Here is a 12,870-nt window from a genome sequence, read left to right as displayed (position 1 = left end):
TGCATATACATATATACACACAAACATATGTGTATGTGTGTATGTATATATATGTAAATATGTATATGTGTATATATATTATATATGCATATGTGTGTGTATGTATGTGTGTATATATATATTACACAAAAGGGTTAAAAACAACACGCTTTAACCATTGCTTTTAAACCTTTAAATGTTCTTGTTTGATTATTATAGTCACAGGTCTTTTTTTATGTTGCTACCAGAACTTTCAGAGTTTTTATTTAGATTTGAGAGTTAATCCTTTGATAGATTTATATTTAACACAGGTTTTCTCTGACTTGACGTTGTGTGTAGATTTTGGAGTTGTCCAGCCAGAGTCCCATATTAATCATTTTTGACACACCATTTTGAAATAAAACAAAACAAGTCAAAGCAGAGAAATATTTTTTTTTTTCAGTTTATTATATTTTTTCTACATTTTTGCTTTACAGAGTTTAATTTTGATGTCATTATAAAAAAAAAAATCATTTTTTATTGAATGATAACAATTGGTAATCTAAGGCTGTTATGCTTTTAAATAACTTTGGGATTAGGTGTTTTTGCTTGACCAGCATAAAGTACTTCGTTAATTGGGCTTTAAAGAACAATAGTCAGACTTTAACATTGTTCTGAGAATAAAAATCTGAGGAGTAAGCAGGCATTTGTGTTTAGCCCCACTTATGACCCTTTAATAGCACACTTTATGGTAATTGTTGCTGCAGTTTTTAATGTATGTCTTTACCAACTCTATATACTATTAGAGATCGAATTTTCTTCTGACTATTCTTTATAAAATCACGCAGTCTCCATCAATCTAGATGGAGATCACCTCTGAAATGTCACAGATACCAATATGTTGACTTTGTCCACCACCCCAGTCTCCAGTCTTTAGCACTCTATAACAGATTTTCTTGCACAACATCATGCAACCATCTCTGTGTTTCACTGTAGTGATGACCAAATGTAGGATTCTGCATGTTGGTCAAAGAATAAAAATTTGGTCTCATCTGTCCAAAGCATCTTTTTTCATGTTTTTTTGCTGTCTTCCCTGCTTAAAGGGGGGCTTTCCGTGGCTTTCCTTTAACATTTCAACAATAACCACTTTTGCAGGTTACTGTAACTGTTTGGAGATGACTAAGATTACTCTGAAAATAAAATAGTGCCGATTGCCTAATTTCACTTCTCTTTTTCTGTTTTTTTTCTTCAGTTATTGTTAAGTGGAAACCAAAAGATCAGAGTTCCTTAAGGGGATTTCTTTAAAACAATTTTCAAGATTTAACTCCTTAAAAAAAAAAAATCCTCCAAAATATCCATGTCTTTTGTCTTCAGGCTCCTATTGAAAGCTGGCTGGTTGGTGCCTTAAGTCCACTCAGATATGGCTATCTTGAGACAATTTAGACTGCTGGTGTGGAAGAACTATCTTCAGCAGGTAAGTTGGACATCCATTGCGTTTCTGACCTTATTAGGTGCCGACAGTGTTTATGACTGTGCACTGTCAGTAGGTGGTTAAGCTCACAGAGGGAGCAGCTTGTATAACAGTATTTAAGTAATAGGCATTAGGAACACCATAAATACAATAACTTTCCCAACATTTTACATTAACAATTTCAGATATTTTCCAGCCATCTGAAAATAAATCTACACTTTAAAGCTGCATTATGTCACGTGCTTTTTCTCCTTCCTTATATAGCTTTCACGAACCACCGTCTTCTCTTCCTTTATTTGGATTTTTTAAAAGTATTGTGACATTAATCATGAGACCTAACCTGTCAGATGTTTCTCAGAACACCATATCATCAGATTCAAGTTGTAAGAGTTTACAGATGATAGGAAGTCATTCTTCTATTTAATAATGTTTGATTTTTACCCACCCACGGAGAATACTGGCACGGCCCTGTTTGTCTGCGGCTGATAGCAGCTCCTTGCATAAAGCTCAGCATTAATATCAAACCTTTCACAATAACTTACAGTTGAGCAATGGAATGGACTGTTAGCTGTGAAACTTGCGTGCTTTAAAATCTTAACCCCTCTTCGTTCTTCTGAGGGAGATTGTGATTGCTGAAGAATTTTCTTCTGTTGTTAATTTAATTCACTTTAATCTTGAAGCATTTTTTGGCTTCTCTCTTTTTTTCTTTAATTAAACATCCAACACAGACATCAATCTGTCTCATTTTAGCTCCAAAAACTGAAATCTAAACAGTTCCGACCTTGATTTTTTTTACCCTCCTTTATTAAATGTGAACTTTAGAGCAGAACGAAGGATCTATTTGAACTTTACAGTGTGGATATGTTCAGATAAAGATTCACCAACAAAACCCCAACAAAATTATGATGGTTATGTCTTTGCCTTAAAAGAATAGTTAGTTCTAGAAAAGATTTTATTATGTTCATAAATCCACCCCTCTTTCAAAGTAAGATGTAATTATTATTGACTCTGCATAAAAGTGAGATAAAATCATGATGTCATTTCTAGTTGTGACCTTTGTTTTGCCTTGGTAGTTAATATATAATGTCCAAAACATTTTTTTTTCTTCTAAATACTCAGAATACATCAGTAAAAAAAATATACCTGATGTTTTACAACAGTTTGGATTATTTTTTTCTTTGCTTAAACCATTATAAAAATATTTGTTCTCTTTTTTATTTGTATTCCATGTTTCAGTTTTTCCAACATTTCTGTCACCTGACAAAACAAAGCATCAGTGGTTTTTATTTGCAGTGTATAAGATAGACTAAAACTAAGTGGTGTGCAATGTTGTGCCAGTTCACGATTAAAAAGAACGAGCTCAAACTTTAGTTCACTTGGATGAAAATGAACTAAATCACGTTCATGGTTCACTTTTTGCAAAAAAATGACCTAAGTTCACAAACCTATAAAAGTACTAGTTCTAGTTAATTTGGTAAATTAAGCCACAATCCTACACAATAGAACCATATATTTCACCCTGTTCGATCATAATATATAGAAAGAAATAGAAAATACTGGATGCAGTCAAAGTATACTGTATGTGCAGCGAAGCCTTTATTTATCCAAATGATACAGAACTTTAGAAACAAAGAGGTACATTCAGGTTCTGCTGAAAAAATCTGTAAAATGATTTCTAAAGTTCTACGAATTGCGCAGACTAGTACTAGCAGTAGATGTGCTGGTCTGTCATGCTGTCTGCCGTAATAAGTGGCGTGAAACTTGACGTTATCCAATGAAAAGTGTCGCTATATATTGAGCTGTTGTGTCGCTAGTTATTCTCAGAATGAATGTCGCTCTCGTTTACATTCATTACTTTAAAACTGATCCGTTCAGTTCACCATTCACTAAAAATATGAATTTATGCATTGAACACATTCATGGACAACACTGGTGGTTTGTTATTGTCAAGTATAAGTTAGCTATGTTTGCTTGATTTTCCGTTTCAAAATTGTTAGATTTTAACTTTCTTTTACAAATAAAATCTCAAAATTATGATGTGCATTTGTTTTCCAATTTGTTGTGAAAAACAACAAAAAAAACTCTGCAGCACAGTGCACCTACCACTATGTTTCATTCAAGGTAAACTGCTGCTGTTTTAGTTCTACCATCCTCATAATGAGAGTAAGTTTTACCCTAATGGCTTGAGGTAAACTTTGAAAAGGACAGCAGCAGATTTATAGAGTATACAGAGAGCTTGTGTCGACCAAATAAAATGCTTAAAAACTTGTTTTTGTTAAGAAGCAAAAAGCAAAACCTGGAAAGGTGCTAGGGGTTTAGTAAGGTGTGTTTTTTCTTTTCATTTCCATCTTTATTTCCATGTATTCCCTTATAATCTAATATTGAAAATTCTCAATTTCTTCTCTCTAGAAACGTCAGATCCTTGTAACTCTGGTGGAGATCCTCCTGCCACTGCTTTTCTCCGGCATCCTCATCGTTCTGCGTCAGAAGGTGCCCTTTCAGGACTACCCGAATGCCACCATCTATGAAAGCTTCGCTGTCGACAGCTTACCTAAACGTTTTCTGCGAGACCTGCAGCTGGGCTATGTGCCCGGTAACTCCAGCGTGGTTCGTCAGGTGGCAGAAGACGTGCGAGCTAGCCTGTCTTTGGCCTCAGGTGGGCAGCCATCAGATAGTGTAACAGACATTGGGCCACCAGTGTTACCAGTTCTATAGCTACCACTGGTTTGTCAGTGTTTGTAGATCAGGGAAAAGCTGGGAATACCGGTTCCTCTGGAAACGGCTCTTGGGAGAAATAAAACAAAAAACAGGGCATGTCCTCCTGCTTTTATCCACTGGTAGTTAAGATGGGGAAGAAAAGGTAGCTCACATACTGTAGCATGTTTGTCTACACCCTCAGGACACCAGTCTAACTTCTTTTATGCACCTTCTCTGCGTGACTACTTATTTAAACAAACATTTAGGGCACCTGGCAGCTCTGCAAACAGGCTGAAATATCTGGCTTCATTTTGACAGAAGGACACACACTGTGGCTGCAGGGGAAGCATTAGTTTATGCAACTGCTAGTTTTCCTGTGGCCGGTCATGTGAGATCCCAGCTCAGCTATTAATGAAAAATTTAAATGGATGAAAAACTAGGGGAAATTGGGGGAGAATTATTGGGATTAGATTTAGCTGCTTTCGTGTGCACCAGGTCTCAGAAATTAGACCTTGGAAATTATCCCACAAAAAATTGCCTGATATTATTTAGACACGTATAAAGCTAAAGGAAAGATAATCCATTCTTTTGTGAAATGTTGTAAAAATACATTTAATCGATGAAACGGGGAGGCTATTGCAGTATTACAGTTATTTAGTTTGACTTAATCTGGATTTTTCTTTGCTTTTTTTGTTGTTGGATGTTGTTGGATGGGAAATTCCTAGGATCTACAGTGCCTTGTGAAATCCTACATCTTCAAATCTTTTGCTTTTTGTGGTATTACAGCCACAAAGGCATGACTACATTTTACAGAAATACTTTGTTAAAAACCAAACACTTGTGGAGAATAGATGATTTTCAATGATTTTTTTTATCAACATTAAAAACCTGAAACAGTTTAATTGTATAATCCTAAATATGATTCAGTGCAACCATCTGACTGAAGAAATTACCTACTGTGGGTATTCACAAGTAATTATTTACATTGGTTTTGTCCAAAAAGAGAATATAAATAGAGAATATAGTATGTTAACTCTGGAGGAGCTGCAGGAATCCATGGGTGAGAGAATATAGGGCAGCTCTTCTACTTAAATCTTTATGTTTTTGAAAAATAACACAAAAAACTACCCTTTTTGTGATAAAACCATTGGAAATATAATTAATTTCATATTATGCAAAAAGCTGTGCCACTGGAAGCTGACCAGGCAGATAATCCTCATTGTAATATGATGGTGGTGGCAGAATCATGCTGTTGGGATGCACCTCAGAAGGGACAAAAAGCTTGTCAGCGTTTATGGAGAAATGGAACTAAATACAAGAGAATGCCAGAAAAAAAAACCCAGAAGGTTTTAGACTGAGGTAGAGTTTCTGCTGCCAGCAAAAAGATGGCAGCCAAAGGAACAGTGGAGAGGTTTAGTTTAGACCTAAATCCTTGTAAGAATCTGTCAAGACTTGATTTTCACAGACGTTGCACATGCAGTCTGACTCAGAGGTGGGTAGTAATTACTCATGTTTACTCAGTTACATTTACTTGAGTAACACTTTGAAAAGAACGTACTTTCAGGAGTAGTTTTACTGGGCTGTACTTCTTATTCCTACTTCAGTAAAATCTCTGACTCTCTTTCCTCTGTGAGTAATTTGAACTATTCAGAAAAATCAGGTAAACAGTAGATATTAAGAGTGGAAGTCTGTTAACCCTGTTCTAACATATTCAGTTCTCATTGTAAGGATTGGTTTTCTAAGTATTATGTAAAAAAAAAAAAAAAGAAATTGGTAAAAGTATTATTTTCTGCACAAATTTGTTCTTTTATATTTGTGACATTTATTTGTATTTTTTATGCATTTGAGTCTTAAAATGCCAGAACTTGCACAGAATGTCTGTTTCCCAGCATCATTTATAAACATTAAATCTGATGCTACTATATTAACAGTTACTCAGTAATCAAGTAGCCTTTTAGCTGAATACTTTTTTAATTTTACTTGAGTAAAATCATGTTAAAGTAGTGCTACTCTTACTTGGTTTCAATTTTTGGATACTCTACCCACCTCTGTCCTGACAAATTTTTTTTCACTTTGTAAAGAAGAATGTTTAAACATTATAGTCTCTTTATGTGCAATGCTGGTAGAGAATTAGCTTTTGCATTTAATTTATGGTTTAAAATGTGTAGAAAACAGGTTAGACATAAATGCACATCACACTTTTTAAAGTTTAATTTGTGCGTCTTTGTAAAACTTGTGTATCTTTTACCTTTTACTTCCACAATTTGCCAAAAGTCAAGAGGTTTGGATACTGTTGCTAAGCAATGAAAATGTGAACATTTGAGATAAATTTCTTCTAATAATAGTTACACTTGCTTCCCCTATTGTTGCAGCTTAGCGTAAAAAGGCATAAGAAACCCCAACTGAGTTTAACTGTATGATTCTGAGGCTGTTTCAGTAATGACCTCAGTCATTATTGTTTAAGCTTTGAGTTTGGCAGCCGCTTACATTCCCTTCATGCCCTCAGATTGTTTTTACGCAATGTTTTTTTTATGAGGCTGACCCAGATTTAACCTTGGCAAGATAACACTTCCAGTCTGTGCCGCTTGCACAATGACTTCGTATTTGTTTAATAGAAAAATAGAAAATGAACAATCCACGAAAGAAATTGATTCAATAAACTGCATAGAAAACTTAAAATAATGTTCTGTTGTAAATTCTGCTTAGGGAAGCCATTGTTCAAAATAGCGACCACATCTTGATTATTTCATGGCCTGTCAGAGAGAACATGGATACATGGATACAACTGAACAGGACAGGAAAAGCACAGCTTCTAGTCTGATGGTCCTTTTTTGTTGTTGTTGTAGTGCGTGGGTTTGAGACAGAGGAGCAGTTTGAGAAGCATGTCAAAACCGACCCTCTGTCGCACAAGCTATTGGCTGCTGTGGTCTTTGAACACCCCTTCAGTCGTGACGATGAACCCCTACCCCTGCAGGTAACACATACACTGTCACACACGCAAGCATTCTGCATGTAAATACCAGGCCGACAAACCTTTAACTGATCTCTGTGTGAGGAGATAAACCAGCAATGCTGGTTCAGAGGCAGCAGTTTGAATAAAAGGAAGAATTCAGAGTTAATTTTTTAGCTTTGGGGAGAGTAACAGTTGAGATAAAACTTAGATTCCTGTGCAGCCAGAAAAACTAGATAAAGATTACAGCTATAAGCTCTAAAGGGAAACAGCTGACAGACCCAAAGTGTCAGATATACCAGTGAAAGGAAATGTACCCCAGTTACACAGTAAATCACCTTTACAAACCATTTTTTTTTCTGTCTTAATACATTATCAACCTTTATGGTTTTCACTTCAGTTCACCTACAGTCACCATAAAATCACTACCCATAAATACATAAAAGATAATATAATACAATGAGTCATTCACATACAAGCCTTTATTGCTTTCAAGAATTTTAGCCTCTTTTTAAGGTATTAAAGAGGATTTTTCTCAGAAATTAAGTGTGCAGATTAATCTAAAATGATGTAATTGATGGCTGTTTCTGCTAGCGGTCCACCATTACAGTGAACCCTTGTTTATCGCGGGGGTTACGTTCCAAAAAGAACCCGCGATAGGTGAAATCCGTGAAGTAGAAATTTTTATTTTTTTACAGTTATTATACAATGAAATACTCCATACAACATTGAAATCAAGGAACAAAAACTTTTTACAGGCCCAAGCATTTGTTTAACAAATAAAAGTATGGTATAAACGTTGTTAACTACTGTACGTGTAAGGGTTAATATTGCGGGGATCAGCACCGCCCCGCCGTGACTGATTGGAACGGGAGAAAATGAAAAATGATTATGAAATAAAAAGCAAAGTACAGTAGGACAAATAGTGACTGACGTGTACAGTACAGTATTTCACTGCTGCATCCTGACTCTGCTCTGTGACATTTTTTCTTCTAAAGCCTGCGGTGCAGGTGTGTTGTTTGGAGAGAAGAACATAGTTATCGGTAGTTGTTGTCGCTCTTTTTTCTTCTGGGCCAAAAGATCCTTAAACACTGACATGCCACCATTAATATGTTTGACAATAAAGTTTAACAATGCATGATGCAAATCCATCAAGCAGCGAGACCCTGAAAAGTGAACCACGTTATAGCGAGGGTTCACTGTACTCTGAAGCACAAAGAAGTACTCATCTGCTTGTTTGCTCCTGCAGCTTTTTTTTTTTGTTTAGCTATTTGTTCACTCTTTAAATCCCAAAGTAAGTTGTAGCAGCAGCGGCAAGAACACACCATCAAATATATAACTTGCAGCCAGCAGAGACCTCTTCTTATGCAGATTTCCTGCTGACTAAGTACATCCTGGCATATTGCTGCCTCTTTGTATGTGAGGTACGCCAGTCATTGACCTTTACCAAGACACCTTACAGTAGAAGTGCAGTCAGTCCCTGGACTGGCATGGCTGTCACTTCCCCTACATAGTAAGGTACTAATGCAGAGGACAAATTTCCCGCTGGGATCAGCTTCATAGTCATAGTGGGATCCTTCTTTGATTTTATTTATTTTGTTTAGGCTAATCGTAAGCCCACAGCCCGCCTAATGTTGAAAGGGCAATATTATTGCCATTACTGTTGTGTATATAGTAGAAATTTTACACATTCATTAATGAAATGTCACGGGGTATTATTGGGGGATGCTCGTTTAAGAAGGGGGATGCCATCCCCCCTCACCCCCCTCAACTCGAGTACTGCTTTCACCACAGAATCCTTTTTTGTGCCTTCAAGAATGAAAGAGGATTGCCTCTGAAAGTTTGTAATAAATGAATAGGCTAAAGAAATGTAAGACAAATTTCTAAAAATGGAATTAATTGTAACCCAGCACTAAATATATCAGGTAAACCCAAGCTGCTAAAATGCCAGTTTAGCAGCCATTCATAGCAATATTTAGATTTCTAAACAGGAAATTTTTTGCTGATCATCATATTTCTCAATTTTCATTTTTTTTCCTGTATTTTTTTCTGTATGCATTTAGGTTCTTTATTTATAGATCAAATCTGATTTTTAAATACTCTGCTTAAAAAGGTAGTTTTATACGTACTAGAATGAAGACAAATAATCTCTTCAAATTCACAATTGCATTTCTGTAGTCCTAGAATTAGCTTTTTAGCTATAAGAATTAGGTCAAACTTTATTGTTTGTCCTTTGCCTCACAATATTTTGCTGGTATTATCACCTGACTTTCCTGGTGTCACTGTGTCCGATTTCTAGGCTGGCTGCTCACTCATTTTTTAAACTTTGCATACAACATTTCTCTGTGACTCAGATCAGAGCTTATCTTACTTCTAAACATTGATTTTATTGTCTTTGAGCCATTTTGTAATATATTTTGCTCTGTGACTTGAGTCACTGGACCAATTTCTCCCAAGCCTGAACCTGTCTAGTCATGAAAAGCTGCATTAATATTGCTACATGATGTTGTTCTCTCGTATTAGCATCTATTTTGTGAGGTGCACCACTCCTTCCTTTAGTAGATAACCCCACTTTATGCAGCTTTTGCTGCTAGTTCTTCAGTTCATAGCTGAATTGGTGTTTTTAGGCTTGCAAAGTTTCTGTATTCTTCCAAATAAATGGTAAAACGACTAAATTTTACTGTCAACACATTACTGAACATTAAACTCTCCCCAAGGGTTTTTATGTTGCTTTTGGATTAACTGTTTCCTTGCAAAAGCCTTAACAAGAATTTGATGAGCATTTTACTATTTTTAGTTATATATTTTTCCTTTCTTAATATATAGGTGAGCTACCACCTTCGCTTCACCTTCACTCCACGAAATGCGCCTCCTAGAGAGAAGTCTGAACTAAGCCCAAACAGCGACCTGGACTGGCACACCATCAGCCTCTTTCCCCTTTTCCAGCTGCCAGGGCCCAGAGAGCAGCATGACAAGGAAGGTGGAACACCAGGTCAGATAGAAACCTATTTATGCACAGATTTTATACTTTGGATCGCTGAATCCTTTTCTTAAACTGAGATAATTATAAGTTCATACTAACTATGTGTGAAATGTATTTTTTATACCAAGGTTATTTCCGTGAGGGCTTTCTGGCCATCCAGCATGCAGTAGACAGAGCCATAATGCGATCCCACAACAGAACGGGAGCAGACCATCTGCTGGGACAGACCAGGGTAGTTCTGTCCCGCTTTCCATACCCGAACTTTATCTATGATGTCTTCATCTTGGCCATTCAGAACCAGCTGCCACTTCTCTTGGTGCTCAGCTTCACTTATACGTCCCTCAACATAGTGCGAGCCGTGGTGCAGGAGAAGGAACGGAAACTCAAGGTGTTTTTGCTTGTCTTTGTTAAAGAGTAGCTGAAATTCAAAACTCAGCCATTGAAGGTATTCATTACTTCTGCCTGATTTGCTCTTTTCAGGAGTACATGAGGATGATGGGCCTCAGCAACTGGCTGCATTGGAGCGCATGGTTCCTGATGTTCTTCCTCTTTCTTTCCATTTCAGTATTTTTTGTTACCCTGCTCCTCTGTATCCAGGTGAGTTAATGATTAAGAAAAATGGCTTTCTCCATTCTCATGTAAATTTGAAATATTATGGTTTACCACTTTATTATTTACTTAAGAAAAAGTCGATAAAGTACAATGACACTAAAGGTAATATAAAGCTTTATTAGGTTTTATTAAATCTTTAGGTCTCCAAGCCAAAATAAATTTAGTCAGATACTCTACATTTGTTAATTAAAACTTTATTTTATTCATTCACTCTTAAAAGTCTATATTTATTATTCTTCACAACATCCCATGGCCTTTTTGTCACTCTAGCAACACCATGGTTTGATCGTATTATGATCCTTATAAACAACAACATTCTAGATGAAAATTTAAGAAATATATGTTGAGTCTCTTCTCAAGTATAACCTCCCATACATTTTATGCTTTTCTAAAACAGTTTCTTCTGTCGAGATTTGGTTGTGGTGTGTTGACCAAAATACAGAGGCCTTGAGGCAGAGGTGATTTTCTCGTGGGTTTAATGAAGGGTTAACTGAACACAGAGGCAGGGTTCAAAAATCCCAACATGAAAACAAAGTCCAAACAAACCGGAAACCAGGAATCCGAAATCCAAAAATCAAAACATGAAAACAAAGTCAAAACAAACCAGAAACCATGGAGACATCGGGGGGGATACTATCACGAGGAGAAAAGCTCAGAGAGACGGAGTTGGAGGAAGTTAGACGAGAAGTTAGACGAGGAACCAGCACTGAAGAACTGCACAGAGAGAGTATTTATAGGAGACTGAAACAAAGACAGGACTTAACAGCAGATTGGGAGCAGGTGTGAGCAGAGCAGAAACAAGGAAAGGAGCTAGGAAAAAAGGAGAACACAAGAGGGCAGCAGAGGGCAACAAATAAAAACCTGAGATCTGAAAATAACCAGAAAACACAACAAAATAAGAATGAAACCACTAAAACTAGAAAACATGGTACAAAGTAAAATAGAATACACAAAAGGAAACATAACAGAACCGAGACTGTAACATGTTCAAGAAGAAAATGATTGATTGTTCTTCAGGGGATGGAGGGCAAATTCAAATGTTTTGAAAATAAAGCTTTCATTTAAATTAACTCTGAGAAGAAGCCGTTTCTCATTTGTATCAGTAAGTTACCTACACCTGGCAAAACCTGAGCTCCGTCTCATATGACTGATCCTACCCTTCCTATTGTTGCACTGTCCTTTCGTGCAAACCTTGGCATTTTAACCAGAAGTAAATAACACTTAACAGTGGAGTGTTTTAAGTCTCGTCCTAAGATCCACTTTTACTCTTATAACTACACATTGTGTGATCCTCTGTGTCCTTTTTATTTATTTCTTTATTTCTTTATTTCTTTATTTCTTTCTTTATTTATTTATTTATTTATGTTTTTATTTTAAACTCTTACTGCTTTTTTGTGTGTGTTGGATTTTTTTTTTATTGTACAACACATTGGAAACTTTTTTTTTTATTAAATGTACTACATAAATAAAGTGGACTGAAATATTTACATATTTTGGACTCAAAAAATGTATAAAACAATTATTTATATCTTATATTTATTTCTCAGAAAATGTTATGCTTTTATTCTACACCACTCTAGACACCATGGGTGCATTATTTTTAAAAATCAACTGTTTTATTTGTTTGGATAGTTTAGCTAAACATTGCATAATGTAGTTTACTTAAGCGTGGATAATTTAACCCATCTTAACTTATAACATATTATCTTAACACGGCTTAACTTAGATTTTAAGTCTGCCTTAGCTAAGCGTTTTTTTAGTTTAGGTTTGACATCTGTTGGTTTAGGGTTGTTTTATCTAATTTATCTTGGTTTAGTTTATTTTAGTTTTGTTTAGTTTGTAAATCAGCTGAATTGATTTAAGTGTGCAGCTAAATTTTGTTCATAGTAGTTTATACCAACTTTGTTTAGTTTCATTACAGTTTAGCTGATGCTTATTTTAGCCTATCCAGCAGAGCTTATAATAGTCTAGTTTTGGTTTTATTTAGTTATAAATAACATCTTTTCTTTGCTTCAGAAAAGCAGGTGCTGAGAACCCTACAAATATCTTTTCCCCTAGCTCAGAACATACTGTTGGTGATTTCTGCTGTTCAGTTACTAAATTCAGAGGTTTTTAGACATTTCTCTAATACATTTTTTAAGTGTTGCACTCAAAGGCAGATTGGGCTGAAATTGCCAGTTTGAAAGTAAACTTTAGCAG

At 35.8% G+C, this 12,870-nt stretch overlaps 1 protein-coding gene across 1 annotated transcript in view; it reads left to right on the top strand.

Annotated features, from left to right (window-relative positions):
- The window catches only part of abca3 (ATP binding cassette subfamily A member 3), a 39,617-nt gene that overhangs the window by 1,308 nt on the left and 25,439 nt on the right, over window positions 1-12,870 (top strand). Inside the window, exons 2-7 of the mRNA XM_015372155.1 lie at window positions 1,333-1,432; window positions 3,839-4,085; window positions 6,973-7,100; window positions 9,903-10,068; window positions 10,188-10,447; window positions 10,540-10,656. Coding sequence (XP_015227641.1) covers window positions 1,379-1,432; window positions 3,839-4,085; window positions 6,973-7,100; window positions 9,903-10,068; window positions 10,188-10,447; window positions 10,540-10,656 — 972 coding nt within the window. The 5' untranslated portion in view covers window positions 1,333-1,378. The remainder of the gene's footprint in view (window positions 1-1,332; window positions 1,433-3,838; window positions 4,086-6,972; window positions 7,101-9,902; window positions 10,069-10,187; window positions 10,448-10,539; window positions 10,657-12,870) is intronic.

Source organism: Cyprinodon variegatus, unplaced genomic scaffold (assembly GCF_000732505.1).
Source record: "Cyprinodon variegatus isolate N-32 unplaced genomic scaffold, C_variegatus-1.0 Scaffold69, whole genome shotgun sequence".
Classification (NCBI taxonomy): Eukaryota; Metazoa; Chordata; class Actinopteri; order Cyprinodontiformes; family Cyprinodontidae; genus Cyprinodon; species Cyprinodon variegatus.
The sequence above is the reverse complement of the archived record's forward strand: the minus strand, read 5'-3'. Positions and strand labels throughout refer to the sequence as shown.